The sequence below is a fragment of the Paralichthys olivaceus genome, chromosome 13 (genome assembly GCF_024713975.1).
Source record: "Paralichthys olivaceus isolate ysfri-2021 chromosome 13, ASM2471397v2, whole genome shotgun sequence".
NCBI lineage: Eukaryota > Metazoa > Chordata > Actinopteri > Pleuronectiformes > Paralichthyidae > Paralichthys > Paralichthys olivaceus.
Window position 1 is genome coordinate 16,955,211 of NC_091105.1, and position 20,104 is coordinate 16,975,314.

The 20,104-nt window shown below is 41.5% G+C and overlaps 1 protein-coding gene across 1 annotated transcript in view; it reads right to left on the bottom strand.

The window, feature by feature from the left end:
- Positions 1 to 11,435, bottom strand: part of LOC109632177 (exostosin-1b) — a 37,612-nt gene extending 26,177 nt beyond the window's left edge. Inside the window, exon 1 of the mRNA XM_020091335.2 lies at positions 9,597 to 11,435. Within this exon, the coding sequence (XP_019946894.2) occupies positions 9,597 to 10,534 (938 nt within the window). The 5' untranslated portion in view covers positions 10,535 to 11,435. The remainder of the gene's footprint in view (positions 1 to 9,596) is intronic.
- Between the last annotated feature and the right edge of the window lie 8,669 nt (positions 11,436 to 20,104).

Below are 20,104 nucleotides of genomic sequence, written 5' to 3' on the forward strand. Positions count from 1 at the left end.
AATATGAGGTCATTGTAATTGGATGAAGATCTGGTGAGCTCATCAAACAAACATTACACTGTATTCAATCTAAAGCCCATTTCATGATTGTGTGTCTGCACTTGTACTATTTTATTTTTCATCCAATATTTCCAATTGGGTGACCTCCATGGACAGCTCACAGTTTTGAGTTTTTACTTCTTCATTGTGTCAGGAGGTATCCATCATGCTGTCTAATGAGAATGTATAGGATATACATGCATACACATAACTCCTACTGTAGTATGAAAAAACATGCCATCCAATAAAAAAACATGAATTGGCCTTAAGGCTGAGGTTGCTGCCATATTTAAGACAACAAATACTTCAGAAAAGTATTTCATGAAGTTTATTTTATTCTAAATCCAATTTTCCATTCCTAATTCTTTCATTCAGAAATCAGGACCTTTAAGTCTGGCTAAAACAATGCATTGAGGTAGGGAAGCCCAACAAATACTAAACCCTCTGCATATCATCACTAGTCTCTCAATATTACATAGGACAAGTTAACCTGATTGCAGAGGCTGCACAACAGTACCCTCTGAGGGAGCTGAATTCCTCTGTATCCTCACAGACAACTGGCCCAGAACAAAGCTTTATCATCTGTTAATGAATACCACGGCCAGCAGTGCTTGGTGCTTCGGGCAGGTAATTAGTTTGAACAGCAGGAAAGATCAAAGACAACGCTTCCTGTCTTGCCCTCTGGCTGCGACCTCAAAAGAGAAAGTCAGAGATCTCACCAGGTGAGAGAAGTAAAAAAAAAAACCCTATGAATCTTCACCAACAGGCAGAACAAAATAATAGTCCCAGAGAAAAGTGGTTTTTAAACCAGATAGCTGCTTGGAGTTTTTCTTTTTTGCCATTGGGTCCACATTTTTCCTAATATAACTGTTCTGTTGCTTTTTGTCTTGACGTATTCGGCGACTTTAACATTATTGTGGGTCTAACTTAATCTGTTAAGGACTGTGACAAAGAACAGGCCATCGTTTCACGGAAGAGTTAAGACTATCACATAATAGGGATTATCATCATATGCTGAAGCTTCTCTTCCTCTCACAGTGCAGGCTGAAGCCCTTATCAGACAAAGTAGAGTCCAAAGAGGACAGTGAGAGATAGCACATCTGTGTGTGTGTGTTTGCCAGTTTTATCTGATGTTCCAAGTCATTACCCAGCCAAGCCCCACAACATGGTGGCTTGCAATTTTTCGATGCTGCCAAGTGTGGTTACATTAACACAGCACAACATGGTCCCACTTGGTGATGATGATATGATGCCAGAGTACCTTTGAGAAGGACAATCTTCATGAAGGACAAGTCAGTTCCTCCCTACAAATATTAATAACCAAGAGAGTATGCAAAACTCTTAGTACTCCACAGTAATCTCCTCCCCCCGTTCCTAAAATAATGCATCAAATATTAAAAACATTTTGTAGCACAGAGTCAAGAGTCACAGACACTGAAAAATGTCCGTGGGCTTGGCAGGCCTGCTCTCCACAGTAACTGAAGGATTAAAAGCCCATAGGATTTGGCTGGCCTTGGTTTTAGAGTGCTGCTTAATTCTGCATGTAGCTCTCACAACGTATTTCATTGTACATGAGGGATAATTGAGAAAGCCCCTGTCATGCTGAGCAAGCAACTTATCTGAGTTTTTGAAAGGACTGTAAACGTGCCACATGGGTCACGCTTAATGATGACTCAGGTCCTTAAAGTTACATTGTTGTCCCAAGATGCTCAAGCAGTGGTACTTTAGATGACTGTCAGAGAACCAAAAATCTGTGCCACTAAAGGACTTTTCAGATTTGGTCCAAATTCATTGTAACACTATCAACCAATCAGATTATTTAGATATGTGAACTGCATCAGAGCTTTAAAAAAAATAGACAGTGAACCAATTCATTTGAGGTAGACTCTGTACGGTTTTAAAAAAGCTGCTCTTATTAGGCCAATGTATCAAAACACCATAAAATGTATTTTAGATCAATTCTTGGTGAAGGTCAAATTGTTCTTCTCCATCACCATAGAATGCGGGTTGTGTTTCATTACCATTTCTGTTGCTCTTTCTGAACATCTACAACCTCTCCGATGAATGTTTCTTTAGCAGCACCCCCTACGTTCTGTCTTTCTGTCAACCCAACTGAACCTTATCACATCTGTCTAGCAGCAACGAAATGATATGAGCCCTTACAGGATGACAGAAAAGCTCTTCCTGGAATGGACCACACTCAGTGCCTGGCACGTGGACATCCCATTCCTTATTCCACTCTGTCAGCATTCCAACTGGAATACATCACCTGCAAAAGGCTGCCAAGGACGACACATACATCATCCTGTCAGGACAAGAGCCTAGATAGGGAGGGAGCATGGTAAACATGTGGCACTGCCCTCTGTCCTAAACAACTAGCCTCTAACAAGAGTGAGTGTGTAGCTAAAACCCATTCAGGCAAATAAAGCATATTTAAAACAGAATCAGGCAAATAAAGCATATTTGAAACCGAATCAGAGTGTGTGTGAAAGAGAGAACCAAAAACCACTGCAACCATTCAAGCACATGCTCAAACGGGGTTTTTCCTGCATAGAGAATTACAAGGCGGCGTCCTCTGTCAAAGTTTTGCGCCTCCCGACAAAATTCTAGTAGGATGGTAACTACTTATAGCGATCACAATTGAGCCAAATTCATCACTATAAGTGGTTGATTACTATAAAATAATTGCGTACCTTCTGTATGATAGTCCTGGAACTTGAGGGAACTTGCTCTCTCCCACTCTTTCTGACAAGCAGACATCCAGACACACGTAAACATTGTCATCAGACACACGTAAACATTGTCATCAGACACCCAGACTGGGTAAAAACAACAGAATTTTTAAACTTTTGGCTCGATTAGGTTGACAGTGAACCGTGCGAATGATAGACACAGAGAGGAGCCGTAAATTGCTGACAGAACCGGTAAAGACTCTAACCCCAAATTAACACTGTAAGTTGACTTAGTGGAGCTGTCCATTGCTCCCTGGGTGTCTGCCCAGGTTCTGGTACTAACCCCCTGGTCTGACGGCTCAAGACTAAGATCACCATTAATGGTTCATGTTTCCAGATTTTAACACTTTAACTCTCAGAGCAGAACACGAGGTAAAGTGGAGCTAGCAGATTCACAGCTCCTGGTAGTAATTAATCAGTGATGAGACAGCACTGATGGTAATACCCTTGACCTCTATTTTTATAAATCCTGGCAGTGAAAAATGAGATGGCAATCACTTGAGAGTTGAGAGGATTGAACCCCTCTGGGAAAGCAGCAAAAACTGGTATGCTATATATGGCAAATATCCATATAGTATTCTTTACTGAGAGCTACAATAAAAAGTACATATTCTACACAGGTCATCAGTTTGACACAAACCCATAATGTTGCAAGTAAAAGGGAACCGATTAAACTCTATTGGTCAGCCTGCGTGTACCTTTGCACCAGGAAGTCAGTTAGCCTTTTCAAATCACATGACACTATTATGAACAATGACAATATCAGCCATGGGATAACCTGGTGGTTCTGCTATCCGATAACCTACATTTGTTTCTCTAGCTATCACTTACAACGGGCTCTCTAAATATGAGCAGTCTGTAATCCCTGGGCTCTATAGGAAACTGTGCATCATCCATCTAGTTAAGCACTCCACCCCCTTAACCCAAGACCAACGGCCATTAGGATCCACAGGGTAAATAAATCCCCTTTTACATAGAAGTCATAAGCCAGAAGATATATGAGCACACCCTCTCGTTGACGTAGATCAAATACTTTGAAACCAAAACTGCACAAAATATATTTAATATTCACATACAAACAAACTATATACCAAATAGAAATATAGCAGAAAATTTGCAGGCCAATTTTTAATGGAGGCGAGAGGAGAGCTTGTTGCCTCACACTGACACAAATTTACTGTTCTATTTCTTATTGTCTATCATTATAAAAGATCAACATCAGTACACAAAGATACGAAATGTGTTTCTACCAGTTTCACGAAATGAAACAGTCTAGAGGAAACACACTGTTATGTGGCCCTTAAAGTGATTTATGCTTGTGTGTCAGAGTGTTGTTAAGAATACATGTATGTGATCTGTGGCTCTGTCATACCAATGGAGGGGTGTTTTCGTCCTCCTAATTGTGTCCACCTACACACCAGGGCTTTTGGGACTATAAAAAAATACTTTGAGCATATTTTTCAGTAACGCTAGACAAGTTTGTATCGTATTGTGCCATTGTTGTATGGATACATGCTTATCATATGGCATTTGTTGATTTTAAATTTGCTTGGCTAGAAGCAATTAAACAAAAGAAGAGGAATGGAAAGGAATATTCATACAGAAGAAGAAAGGTGTTAGGCTCTGAACATGTATACCAAGAGCATGTTTAAATGAAAAACCAAACTACTGATTCCATGAGTTGAAATAGTTGACATGACTGTGAAAAATAGCATTTATGGTTAATATGCAGGGAACTCAGAGATCGACCATCCTCCCCCAACGATTATCGCTTTCCCCAAGCCCTCTAAAGCCTGCATCAAGTTGGCTAGCAGCCCTCTGCCAGGGGCTTTGGCCAATATTGAGGATTAAAACCCTGCAAGCCTATAAATACACCTAGCAGACCAACGTCAGCACCCAGCTAGCTATGCACTCACCTCTCACTGCTGGATGGCTAGCATGTGTTGTTCTGCTTCTCACATGCTTTTAATTTGTCCCTCCGTCTTTCAGTCTCTCAGAGTCTCACAGTTAGTTCTTTTTGTGTTTCTATTTTCCCTCTCCAACAGTCTCTCACTCTTCCGTCTCTCAATCTATCCCCTCTCATACTCTCTTGCTTGGCAGGGCCTCTTAATTGGAAACAAGCTGTGAGAAGGCTTTCAGTTTGAGGTTAAAATTACATCTGACCTGCCTCCTGCTGTATCTGTTCTTCTCTCCTCTGGCTGTTTTACAGGCTCGTACACGGTGGCTGAGAACAGTTGTACAAAGGACAGAGTGTGGTGAAGAGGGAAGCAGAGAGTTAACTCTTCCTACTGGCTCCACTCAGCAGGGACATGACAGGTACACACAAGCCAAACGGAGAATATGTAACTTGGGGTTTTTAGTCCTTGAAAATCCTACACAGCAAAAACATGATCTGCATTATCAGGTAGACAAAAGAGACTGATAAATCAAGCCTTATGGAAAACATTCCTTACATGAGCCCATACTATCAACACATTCAAAACAAATATTAACTACATGAAGATATGAGCAGCGAAAAACTAGTTAAAGGTGGATTTTTTTGGTTTCAACCAACAAACAAAGTCAGACAGTGTAGAGTGTGAAGTTCTGTACGGATGTAATTAAATTTTTACTTCAAGGCAACACATGTCTGTACACTGTAGATCAAAATACCCATATACATACCAAGCCAACATCTGGAGTCTAAATTCTCAACTATTACACAAAAATGACATGGCCATTACATGGTAATTATAGCGAGAGGCTGCATTCAGTCTGTCACAACTTCCTTGTTGTCAGTGGGAGAGGATAAGAGGGATTTGTTGCACAAAGGACCACAGAAGCACAGCCAGGCACAGAAACTATTACTTCCACCCAGTTAGACAACAGACTGTACTGTCTGACCCATAGGGCCCAACTCAGTCACGATTAAACAAGTCAACTTGCATGGAGATATCAGAACAACTCAAAGATTGGTTCAGTTCAAAGAGAAGACTTTCTTGATTTGTACTTTACATGACATGAAGAATATATGTGGCACAAATACAGATGTATTACAAAATGTACGCAATTGGCTAATGTCTCAACTCAAGTCTAAATCTGCCCAACTGACAAATTGCTGCATAATCCAGAGAGGTATTCTTAAGAGCTCAGCGCAGTTAATATTTTCCCAATTTGTGATATGCTAGAAGCAGCTTACTCCAGCTTGTCTGTTGTTTACAGCCCAGTACAAGTCACAGACACTTTTCATTTGGAAAGTGGAATCATGACCCAAAAACAAATATTGATCTCCTTGGCAACGGCCATCCTTGACTACTGTCCCACCCACGTCTTTGGCCCCTTCAAGTCTCAATCCCTTGGAACGCCATGTACAGCTGAGTGCCAGGCCAGAGATAAAGAGTGAGTCTGGGTATGATTAACAGCTGAAAATGATTCAGCTTTTGGGAACTGATGAATCAGTCTTGTCAGGCCTGATGTTAAACATTGGGATTTCCCAAAAACAGGCAAAACCACCACTGAAATTGCACTCCAAACAGACTCAAAAATAAACTTAATATAATAATAGAATTTTCAGGGTTCAATGTAACAGTGACTGGTTCCCAGAAAGCATAGGTTAATAAAGATCAACACAGCAAGAGAAACCAGAAAACTGTGTTTATAAAATCAGTCCACAGTGGGCACAGATCAAGGCAACATGCACAAACACATCACTGTTAAAACTCCTTGTGAAGATCGGTCAGTGACAACTCTTGATGTTATGTGACCCATACCATCCAGGCTGTCCCTCGATTATCCTTCATAACAAAAAAACAAGAATTTGAAAGGATAAAATATATTCATGTTTCATAGGCATCAAAATTACACACTGGCAATCATGCCAGATGATTAAGAATTTAATGTGTAACATCATATTTGATAGATAGCATTCATTCAGCCTGTCAGGACTCTGAAAAGTTTTGAAAGTCCGCAGAAACTGTAAAGAGGGAGAGGGCTAATATTTTACATATGGTTGCAGCTATCAGTTCTTTTTTGTATCAATTTATCTAACAATTAACTTTGTCAAAATATATTTTTTTATTACTTGATTAATATAATTATGACCTTCTGAAGGAACTATGCATGTTACGCAAATGGACGTATTCACGTAATCAATGACGTAGATGCGTCTCCCCAGCTCTAACTTAACACCACTATAAAAAGACAGTGAACTGCAAAGGATGAGTCCCTGTAGCCTAAAAGTGTGCCTTGCAAAGTCCCTGGGCAATTCAAGGTATATTTTCAAGTTCCGTTCCCTAACCCTTGTCTACACTGTCTCCTTGAAACGTTTATGTTACAGATGCTTCTCATCTTTTAAGTGTAAGAACTTTTTGTAACTGTATTAGTTAACTGTATTTACTGAATGTTGTGACTCTACCAGTACTCCTAGGAGAAGAAGGTATATTTGTATATAATTTAACAGGAATTCTACAGTTGACTGGGGATCAAGCCAAAGCCTGTTGACTGATAGTGGTGTGGCTTACTGAGGATGTACTTACTGAAAGCTACTGAACATTCAGTGGCCATGCAATGAAGTTAAGCTGGCAAGGGCTAGTGAGGTACCTAAAGCCTTTTTTTCTGCCCAATGCTACTTAATGACTTAATTTTCCCTTTACTTTTCCCTAATTTTCCCTTGTGATGGCACTGATGCCACCCATCTCACAGTGTGAAATCATTCCTTGGCAGCACATGGCAGCATTTCGTCAGCTGGCAGAAGGAGCCTAGATAACTCATGTCGTAAGATTTATATGGAGAATGCTATTTGCCTAATCCAATGAATGAACCATCTAAGCTGATTCTTACCTGCACAGGCACACACAAACATGAGAGGATTTACACCAAGCAAGCACATCAGGCATTGTGACATAAAAACACATCAAAACATGCTACTGGTAAGGTAAATGAAGAAAACAACTCATCATCTCTGTAAGGCTCCAGTCACACTAATATGCTGCTTTTGCTATATTTTTCACATGGCATCCACACAACTAGAGAGTTTAAGCCCCCAAAACACAAATTTAGGAAATGCTACTGACCCAGTTTAGTTGGAAAACTCTTGGATTGCATTTTAGTTTGGATGAGTAGAAACAGACATTTTTGGAGACAATGACGTAGGCACCCACATTTACTTCCAGATTAATCTTATCAGTTATCTTTGCCTGCTCCGACCATGTGATCGTTTTACTGGAGTAAACAAAAAACCATCAGTCTCGACTACCAGAGGTAAAAGCAACATGGATAGCAAATCAAAATTGTTGCATTTTCAGTAACAATTTCTTGTTCATAGCATTTTCAATTATTAAACAATCAACAGCAAAGAGGACAAGCACATACACATGTATGATAATAGTGATGTGATATGCACTTGCAGGCATTAGTATAGACAAGGATCATTTCTGAAATGGAGCTCAAACGCTTTTCTGGTGTGTCTTAAGTGAGGATGTGCATGTTGCAGCCAGGTGTTGTAATTGACCCAATGACATAATATGAAATGGTCGGTCACACTAACTGAACAGCAGACAGCATCATTGGGGATCAATCACTGCAGGTCCCCAAATAACGGAGAGGTCACACAGGACACGGGTTGGGGCCAGGGCATTCCTGGCTGATGCAGTTGGGTTTGTCTGGGAAATGACTGTGCAAACAGGGGCCAGAGTGGCTTCCCCTTACTGGCACCAGCGCTTTGTCCCTGTTAATCCACTCCAAAGAGCCACAGTCAAACACCCAGCGCCATACAGTCACCAGTAACAACACAGCACAGTCTGGGGTGACATGAAATGAATCCCACTGGCCAAAGCAGGGAGACAGACGCCAGTTTGCTCATCAGATTTGGGCACAGAAAACAGAAGAACTGGGTGATGGTCAGAGAGCAATTTCTTGAGGCGATGCCTTCAGCAGGGATGGGGATGAGTCTCAGAGATAGCATAACAGGGCTTTATTTAACTTTCAGCTTTTCAGCTGGGTTCGATTATAGCAAACATGTTCATTAATCATCAATTTCTGTCAGAGATTATCATAACTCATAATTAACAAATAAGCAGAAAGCTGGAAATGTCGAGAGCAAAATTCACTAATGAATAGCACGCTTTATAGACGGATGGAGATATCAATTGAATTACATTAATACAGTAACAGGCAGAGCTGACATTAAGGCAAATCTGCTTATCTGAGCCTCGTGATTTGGTAAATAAAGTCATATGATATGAAATCTATTTAAAACAAATCACTGATGTTCATCTGAGTCTGTTGTTGTTGAGTAAAACAATATTGCAAAATTATTTCAACTTAAACATAGGAAATTGGGATCTTGACAGCCCTCTGGTCATGTAGCATTTAGAAATACTCATAATTCCAAAAGTCTGGGATCCAGAATGATTTGTTATTTATCAATATCCCAGACTTAAGTCTCTAGATCCCATCAACACATAAGAAAGAAACACAACATGGGAAACCATACTGACAAAAGCCACAATCGGATGTAAATTGAGAATATGAACCATATATGTGGGTTGTTGAGATATTACCACAATCAGACACTTCCAAATTTAATATACTAATGAGTGATAGACTATGTTACTGTCAACAACCTAGACATCTAGGAAGAATCAGGAAATACCTATTACTGACAGGGTTGGATAAGAGTGGATTTTGATGCTGACAGAAATAAGGACAAGATGGAAATATAAGATATTATGGCCTTTAAAAGCAGCAGTGAACCCCATATCCTATAGAGCTGTATAAATCAAGACCTGAATGACAGCCTTGTTGTGAAGTTAACCATTGAGATTGAATAGCTGGTAGTGTACTCACTTGTCATATTCTGTGTTGTCTTTATCACAGCGTGCATCCTTGTGCTTCTGCCAGTCCTTCCCATGCTTACAAGTGGTGAGGAGGACCACATCCTCTGAGTTGTGAACATGATATAAAGCGTTCCTAGTGTCTGAACCTATTCCAGTTAGGTACCTCTTCCCCTTAAAAACAAGCATGTATTTCCGATAGGGGGGAATGGCATTATGCTTTAGGTAGCCTCTTTGACCTCCTGTCCTGGGGTGGTCTTTGGAGAAAAGAGGGATAGAAACGTCAAAGTTAGGCCGAAAGTTCTCTGTACTGATGCTGGCCTTAGCCAACATGGCATGGCCGATGTCAAAGCCAAGGTCTTCCGTGTAGTCTGGCCAGGTGCCGGAGTATAAATTGAAGATGATGTGATTCTTGCCTCCATTCCAGAGAGGAAGGCTCTGGATTTTTACTCTCAGATTGTGCACATACTGGGGTGAAAGCTGGTCCCGGTCCAGCGTGTCCAGACTCAGGACAAACAGGCATGCCTTTCCCGGGTCAGGTGTATAGAACCTGGACCCTTCAATAGAGGACAGAATGTTCTGATAACTCTCCGACATCTTTTCCCCTTTCTGCGGGGGGTGCACATAAACTTTGAAGCCATTCCTCTCACACAGGGAGAAATCAAAGCAGGACTCCATTCGGCAGCGTTTTCCAGAGTCAACGCCGGAGTTAGCGTCCCTCTTCTGCCTGGGAGATATGTGCTCATTGCGATCGTCGCTCCAGTCCTGCTCCCAGGAGCTGAAGTGCTGCAGGTACCCCGGGAAGCGACGCCACCGAGCCCCGGGGTGATAACCGGTGAGGCTGCGGTCATCACGCCTGGACAGCGGGACTTGTATCCCTCCAAAACAGAACAACAGGATAAGACACGCACCGGCGGAGAACAGAATTAAATACCGTTTTTTGGCCTGCATGTGTCCTACGATCTGAGATAAGATGTCTGGCGATAAATCCAAGTCGTCCCCAAGTTTTGTTTTCACCACCTCCTGCGGGAACGCTCCGCCATCTTCCCCCGGGCTGCAAGGGCTGTGCGCTCACGTCTCCCACCTTCTGCTTCAGATGCCTTTCACAAGTCCGGGAGCTGATCCAACGCATGTGGGCGATGTTTAATGTTCATCCACCTCGTCTCCTCGTCAGTGGTTGTGTCGATCAACTGACAACAGGTTCTCCCATACACCCGACCCGCTTCAACCTGTGCATCTAAAGTGAACACCTACAAGCTAACCGAGGCTACAAAGGAAACTATCAACACTACACACAACGAGCACAAACTTAAGTGTGTTTAGCAGCAGACTTGTTGCCTGGACTGTTAACTATTGTCCTGCTGGGAACAGCAAACAGAGGGCACCGGAGTCCCAAACATCCGACACATCGTCTGGAACGTTGTCGTAATTATTCCACTGAACGTATCGAGGGATAAAAGTAGCATTTGAAGTAAAAGGCTAAATCTGTGAAGCCAATGTCTATAGCCGGTCTAGCTAGCTAGCAGGCTAACTACCTGGCTAGTTTGTGAAAACATCCCCTGTTAGCTTGTTAGCTAAGCGGCCGCATCAAAGTAGATTTATCGCTGGTTAGAGGTAGAGACAGCCGAGCGTCCTCTCCTCTCCGTCTGCAACCATGTCTCTTCAGTCCACCACGACGTGTCCTCCGCTCCCCTGACGAGTTCCGTGGGTCTCCCCGGGCGTGTAAAGTGTTCAGGCAGCGGCTCACGCTCGGCGGACAGGCAGACAAGAGGAGCTGTGGAGACTGAAGCAGGCGGAGCGGCGGCTCCACCGGGATGACTGGTGATGGTGATGTGACGTCCGCACACGGTGCACGGTGCGTGGTCATTGGCTCGCTTTACGTCCGAGGCGGGCGGGGCTTCCCGTGCACCCATTCAAATCCAGGCAGAGGGTCGCGAGTTTCTGCACTGATTAGATTTTTTGTTGTTAACCAGTTTGATTCCACAGAGGCTGAGCTGAGATTTATTTGCCGATCCATTGTATTTGCGGGGGAAAGATCAGAAACAACTACAATGCAGTCGAATTAAAAACCCATTTCAGCCTTAATAGCTTGTTCTGGAGCTTCTGATCATTTGATCTTCATTAGCAGATAGAATCTGCACAGTTGTCGTGTAAACTGTAGATGTAGAATGTCTATTTAATCTTGAGGCCTTCTCATGCATTTTGACTTGAAGGTCGATTGTAATAGATCCGTGGTTCTCAAATGGGGGGCCAGGAAGAGTTTCCAGATCATTAATGAAAATATCACAACATAGTGAAAATATTTTTCATACATATCTAATATCTTTCTGATACAATTCACGTATATTTCTCTTTCAGTGTAAAAAATAGGCTATGTCAAATTATTTCAGGGGGCACACGTGAGGGGGTCCTCAGGAATATTTCTGTCTTCTAAAAAGAACCTCTGTAATAGATATAGATACTCTGTAACAAATATTATTAGTCATCTGAAACTCATTGGTGTACTGTAACATCTGTCTAGGACTAGAAAATATTATTTTCATGTTGCCTGTGAGGTAAAAAAAAAAAAAAGAAGAAGAAGAAAATAAATATAGTCCACTTATGCAATCATATTTAAATCCACAAGATTTTATTTCGATCTACACCAAATTCCACACACTAATGAAATACCACTTCCCTCAATATACCTGATTTCTTTCATCAATATGAATTATTCCCGGGGAAATGTCAAAAATACACATCTTACAACGTAAAGAAGATGACATTTTTTTTCCTGGATCAACCCCTGTACGGGATCCACACCAACATTTTTTGGGATCTCTCCTGACCCATACCACATACTTCCACCAAGTTTTATAATAATCCATAGTATTTTTTGCGTAATCCTGCTAAGCAACAAACAAATGTAGGTGAGAACATAAACTGTTTTGGTAGAGGTAAATAAAATCCCTTAGACACTCTAACAAACTGCAACTTTAAGGACTGTTATTGTGTTTTTTCATAAATGTTGAGTAGGTATACTACAGCAAGGCCAAGGTCTTTGGCAAGAACCTGTCACTCCAAATCTCACATTATTGAGTTAGGCGGAAAAAAGTGTTATTGTGCATAATAATGCAGGATGTATTAATGATTTTGTGTTGCTCATTAATCTATATTCCGGTAATAGTAGTTTATTGTTTTGTCCGTTCAATTTAAAGTCAGACTACTATTAGCAGTTGCAGCACTGCCCATTATTGGATAGTTACCTTGGCCCACAACTGGTGGACTGGTTTCTGTTCAGGTTTCGGTCTTGACTAGTGAGTCTGCAACAATGTCTGAAAAAATGGTCCAAAGCAAACACACTGGATCTTGGTGCTGCTCTGTTGTTGAAGGTGACCTCTGACCTCTCTTTTTTTGTAAGAGAAATTCATGATTTTCAATCTAAACAGAAATAGAATACATTCGACATTAGGTAAGAATGAAAAAGAGCTTGCTTCAGTGAATGTGGACCAGCAGGACAATGGCACTGCAGTGCATTAGACAGGTCTTTTCTGGCTTTTGGAAAAGCCATGATGTGTTTTCACAGCTGCTCTGCTCTGAAAGACGAGAAGTGATTTTGCAGGAGCGGGGAAAGAGCAAGGAGGAATGTGAAGCTGCGTTCCTCAGGAGCTGTGGACCAGCTATCTGCACTGCCCCAGTTCCCCATGGACCACTGATCAAAGACAGGGAGGGATACGATGGCCACCTCCTCATTCTCTGTACCTCCTCCCTTTTCCCCTTTGTCTCTCTTCTTTCTGTCTCTGTCGCCCCACACTCCTGCCTTTTCCATTTCTCTCTCTATCATCCCCTCTGCTGCTCTCTGGCATTCTTCCCATCCCTTCTCTCTTTCATCCCTTTAACTGATTTACAAGGGAGGGTGTCACATGATGACTGATGTGGATAGATGGATGTTCCTCAGCTTCTTGCACTACTCGCTGAGGAGATGTGCTTTGTTTATATGTCACTGCATTTTAATTCAGGTTCTTTAAAGTGGTCAGTCCATGTGGAATTGTTACAGACCCTCACATTTGGAATTGCATTTTTTCACTTCCAGAGAATTTGGATGCCTTGCTTCAAAACCAATTGGATTCCAGGGAAAAATACCTTTATTATTATAAAAAACATCTGTGGGGGTGCTGCTTTTGTCTAGTTATTAACTGCAGTTTAATGAGAATGTGGAGATGCCGTCTCCCTGCTGTTGCATTGTGTTTGCCGAGCTGAGCACCAGCCAGATTTAGAGCAGCAGGGTGACTGAGCCAGAGCCGCACTCCCACTGTGTAATACACACAGCCGTGCCAGTTTCTAATTTGGATGCACCCAGGTCAGCAGAGTTTTCCCAGCCTGCCAGCAAGTCAGCCGGCCAAGCAACTAAATAACCAAAATGGTGATTTATTATTTCCTCCTAAGTACATTTTGGGGTCACTAATCTGTTGGATAATAACTTGAATGCAATCCAGATTTGTCATTGAAGATATAAAAATATACTTGTGTGGTATACACCAGAGTAATGCCATGAGAAATATGTGCAATATTCTCACTTTACAGAACAGTACACCTTTTTATATTTATCTGTTTATCAGTATGTGCAATTGCATCTAATATGTGCAATATTTCTCATGCATGTTTACATCTTATGTATCTATTTATTCAATTTGTGTCATTCTGTACATTTATGTGCAATATCCTAATATCTGTTTACACTATATATACAAATAACAACTATTTTTATGATCTACTTAGTATTCTAAATTACAGTTGTGATGTGAGCTGCATGCAACATCAATTATTAGTTATTTAATCTGAATGACAATAAAGTGAATCTTGATATGTTGCATATGTGCAGCAAACAGTCATTTGTGCGTGTGTAAATACTTTGTATATGTGTGTGTCTCTTTCATGTAGAGCACAGCCTTGGATGTAATTTATGTCCCCTGGTGACTGAGGCCAGCAGCCTTGGTGAGGAGCCTCATCCATATGTGTTGGTGCTGAAATGCTCAAATCACATCAGGACAAACAATAAAATGAAGGGTTCAGTGACACAAGTGTCAGTGTTTCGATGCAGAAAGAGGGTTTACCTGAGGAGAAACCACACAAGCTTGGAAGATGCAACACTGGCAGCTCACATAGCTGTTGGACATTTCCATTTTTTTTACAAAAATATTTTAGAACATAAACTATTTAGTTTAATTTTATTCCCAAATGTTTGACTTCATTCTCAAAATGCAAAAGGGAAGAAAGTCTTTGTCTTCTCACATTTTTTTTTGCCTCACCCAAATACTCCATAAAACCGAAACTCATCCTTTTCACATTTTGGCTTTTGTAAGTATTAAACAATGTGGAAGGGTTTAATATAGTTGGTTTCAGACATGCACTGAACTCTGCAGCTCCTTTGTATTCTCTCTGGAGGAGGTGCATGTGTGACACTCCGCAGTTTCTGCTGACTTTCTCCACCTGGCCTTGGTAATGTCTGTAGAAATCCAGGAGAAATCAATGTGAGAGCACAACGGGGATCCCCTGCTGGATTCAGTGAGAGCAAGTGTGGAGGGTGATAACACTTCAAACACACAACAGATAAAAAAAATGTAAAAACAAACATCCCAGTGAAAAAGCGGTCACACATAGAAAACACAGACGAAGATGTCAAAAGAGTTTGTGGTGATAAGAGCTGACATCAGTGTCTGTGTGTTGTAAACAAGATCACATGACCTCTGCAGCAGAGTTACTACATCACTTCCTGCCTCTGCCTGCTGCACCCGGCTGCTCCACCACTCGCCTGAATAATGCAGAGGATTTGTTGCTGTTGTGCAGAAAAAAAACTCTTGCTTTGTTGTGCATGTGTGAAAGGCAAACTGCGGGTAAAGTCCAAAGCCAAATCTCCGGATTCTACCCGCAGGTCATGTCTGACAAGGCTTAAGTGAGCTGTAGAGTGGTTGTTAGGTGGAGCTGTGGCCTCTTTTTTCCTTGTACTAAGTTTACAGCTGCTGGCAGTACCTGCATGTTCAACAGACAGAGTGGTATTGATATTCTCATCTAATGCTCAGCAAGAAATCAAAGCTCCATTTTAAATCAAACCATCAGCCTGTTAATATTGTTGATATAATATCTGCATGAATGCTACTAGAGATGAGGGCGAAATTAAAGGTCGCCCCCATTGAATTATGAAAGTCTTCTCCTTCTGCTTCTCACAGTAAATTCTGTGATGTGCTTCAGTCACAAGAGCCTGTCACATAAATTTGAATGACAGACACAAAGAGCTTTCACCCTGTCGTGACCCTGTTTAAATTCACAGTAAATTACTATGCTCTGTAAAAGGCTGATATTCTCTTCTTTCCTGGCACTAAAAATCAGACATCCTTTATCCAAAAGTGATTAAGCGTTTGAATGCAGTAGTTTTGTTAATCCCGAAATGCCCAAGTCTCTATGACTTTCAGAAAAAGAGTTATTCAAAAATATCTTGATCACCTTCATGATTAACTCCAGGATCCTGACTCCTCGTAAGAGGCATGAAACCCCTCTTCTTGTTCTTCTGTTTGTGTGTATGCAAAAACAAAAAGCATTGTTACAAAATGAGTGGAACAGAAGAAAGCAGTTCTGTGAACAAGTGCGTGCAAAAACCACTCACCACCTTGTGTGCGTGGCGACGTGTGTGAGTCTGTGTTGCAATATCTCAATCACAGAGCAGAGATTAGGTTCAATTATACATGCAATAACTTTTAGGTCTCAGCAGGCCTAGAAACCATTTATATGCTAATCTGTATGACAGCAGTAATGACTGGCAATAAAAAGACATCTGCTGCTTGATCAAATCTGATTTTAGAGCATTACTACCATCACCCTTTGCTATTTGTCCTGAAACCACTTGTTAGTCTTGAGACTCCTTGTGGGAAGTGTTTTGGCATCTAGTATTGGTAATGTAATAAACCATCTCCCAGCTGATCATGTCTGTCTGCAGTGAGTAATAGTATTGTATTTGTGTTAGCTTTGCACTCTTGGGGGAAATTGAAAATAGACACTTTTTTCAATTGGAGTCAAGTCAAGTTAGTGTTCGACAAAAATCACAATACAGGGTTTATAAAGGAGATGAATGCTTTTTTTAGTTTTCTCTTTCCGCTAGTGTGTTGTAGTTTTTTTGTTTATGTAAAAGCTCTGCAAAGTTCAAAAGTCTGCAATGGGAGCTCCCCTCCCCCACTGAAAACACTATTCCTGAAGATCCTCAACAGTAGTTTGGCCGACACTTCCTAATCATCATGTTGTCAGGTGTCATTTGCATAAAGCACACCTAGCAGCCTGTCTGGCACGCCCCCCTAACAAAGCCATGTAAAGCTAGCCCTTCAAACACCCCTTCAAACCCCCTTCCCTATTCAGGACCCACCTAAAAATGAAATTCCTGAATTCTTTACGACTGGACAAAGCTAATCAACATGGTGACCGCTGCTGGTACAATACTACATTTAAGTATGAGTATCTTGCAAAATAACCATGAAAAAATATGTATATCCAACTGAATATCTTATTTTTAGCCAGTAGCAAATTAAAATGTAATTGAATTGCTGTGATAAGTGTTTCAGGAAAATCATTATTCACACCATCAAAACAAGCCAGTAAACAGTCTGAGTGAGAATAACTACTATATATGTCCTGTATATGAAGTTTGAAAAAAGTTCCCTGCTCATGTTATATACGCTGGCTCACTGTGTATTATCAATAGATCAATCTGTATGGTCTGTCTTGCAGTCGTCAGATGTAACACACTTATAATGTCGGTTAGTTGATATTGTTTGTCACTGTAATAACATTGGTTGGCTGCTGCTGATGGCGCGAGTGGTATCCCAATTCCTAGGGGAAGATTTTCCTGCTCTACTCCTTGTGGCTCCATTTGAAGGGGGCCCCTCCCAGCGAAGGGCACTTCATATCTAGGGGTAGGGCCAAGGGAGAGGAATTAGGACGGGGCCTGTGTCTCCTTTAAATCTGTAAACAGACTGTATAACACCCTCCATCTTCAGACTCTTTACCAACTATAAACACCTTTCACCATCCTGTTTAAATTTATTACACCTGCTAAACATCAACATCTCAGTGAGCATATTTGCATGCTGACACAAGCATTAAGTTCAAAGCACCACTGTGCCTAAGTGCAGTCTCACAAAGCTGCTAACAAGGCTGCAGATGCTTAGTTTTGTTCATAAAAAGGGGGAGGATTTTTTTTCTTTTGTTGGACACATTCGGTAGTAAATGGCCTAAAGGTCATAGTGCTTAAATGTGCTCTTCTTGATTTTATATGTTTCTAGAATAAATGTATTGAATATTTATTATATATTCATTACAAATCTACACTTTCTGTACATGTTATGGAAAGGGTTTTAACTTATGATGTAGTTATGCCCACTGGTAAACATAAAAGATCCTAATTGGGTTGAAACGATATCACAACAAAGTTAATCACAAAAGTGTTATTAAATACCAGCCATGCACGGTTTGTTTTAGGTTTGATGCGTGTCGATGAAATAATTTCTGATTTGAAAGCAGGGAGGCAGAGAGAGCAGAGTGGGTATCCTGTCTTATTCCAATGAGAGACGCCTGCTGTGTGCAGCTCTCACTTCAAGGGCCTGAAAAAGATCAATGAGGAAGAATAGCAGAGGGACTGGCCTACAAATTGAGCAGCCTTTAATCACCTCACACAATTCACAGCGGTGTGAAAGTTCCCGCCACGAAAGGGTTTAATCACTAGCCAAGCTGAATAGAGTCAACTCGCTACTAATAAAGGGCATGCAGGGCCTAAGGGGACACGTGTGACACATATGCACCCCCCCCTCTCATACACACACACACACATTTGTACACATGTGCTTCCAAACCATTCATACAAAGAGCTTTAAGAATGACCCACTTGTAGCTGGTGACCACTGATAACAGCCTCTAATTTAAAAATCTCTGAGTCACTCTCGACAATGTTTCCCTCAGTGTGGTGAGTTTGCCTTCACATAAAGTAGCTCACAGGTAAAAAATCACCATTTGTCAGCCAATTCAAGAGTTTCACTGACAAATGATAATTACCTGACCCAACACTCAATGGCTGCTGGGCTACTCAGGGAATGAGATCCTAGATATGTCAATGTTCTTAATGGGCACAGATGTGTGGGTAATTTGGTCACTCTTCAGTCAATGGCTTAATGAATACACAATACTTGTTTAGGATATTACTGTATGTGACAAGATTGCACTCTGTACCTTAGGGAGACATTACCACAAACAATCCCTCTTGAAAAAATTGCTTTTCTCAGATGAGCTTCTTCAAAGAGCAATCATGATAACAAGAAGTGAAAACCCATAACGCAGCAGAAGGTTAATAAAGAAGGTGTGTAGCGGGAGCCCTCATTAGTAAAAACCTTTCATGAGGCTTCCCAGGAAGCCCATATACAGTAGCTGACCCAGGTGCTGCAGAGAATGTGACCTTGGTGTGATGGTAAATGGGTAATAAATCCAGCGGCTGCAGGGACACTGTGAGCAGTTTGTGGACAGCCAGGTCAATGAGGAGGCCAGCTAGGAGTCTAAATTGCACCTGTCTGTCCCTCTCCCATGTCCCACCATAAAATGCTGAAATAATGTTGCTCCAGCGGCTCAGCGAGATAAGAGGCACATCTCGCAGGACATGAAAACGCAGCCCAGCTCGCCTTATGTCACATCCTCGGCCTCCCATTCACCTGTCAAGCTCCACTTAGCTCTAATGAGTAAAGTAAAAGTGTTGTAAAAAATAATCTTTGAAAATACCCTCAGGCAGAGAGAGCTTTGCATATCCAGGATAAAATGCAATTAAAATGGAGCAGCTGTGTTTTATTGAAAGACTGACAGCGATTTTACCACATGAATCTTGTTTGACGTGCACAGACACATCAGCTGCTCGAGGATTGAGATGAAACCTCGCTCTGTCATGCAGAGAGGTGACAGGATCAAACAAACAGCTCTCTCCACGTGACTGTCATTAACCTCTGGCTCACACTGCTTGAAGGAAGTGCCTGCCAGCGTCTTAGACTTATTGGCAATAAAAGTCCAATTCAATCAGGAGTTGAAGGAAACATGAGGGCTTAGGCTTGACCACATGTTGGTGATCTTGCAGGATGACAGCGATTTCAACCACGCTGAGACACAGTGGCTGTTAGACTCCAGTAATTACAAGTTAGGCTCATTATTTCTGCTGCCAAACTGATTATCATTGACTACATGATGATTAATAATGAGTGGTGGGTGGTTAAAGTGACAGCAAGGTCCCGTCTGAGGCATCAACAGGAAATATTTCTGGCTAACAGGGGATGTTCCACTCCTTCCCTGCTGATTTATCTCTGAGCTTTTGCACAGTAGGTTGGTATGATTTTAATTCAGGCTTATTCTCACGGCCAGATCCCTGTGAATCACTGCATTGCTGTGAAATCTGCACTCAGAGACCCTCAGTGTGGTGGAGCAGCAGTGAGAGAGAGGAACTCAGAGTAAAATGGATCTTTGTCGCCA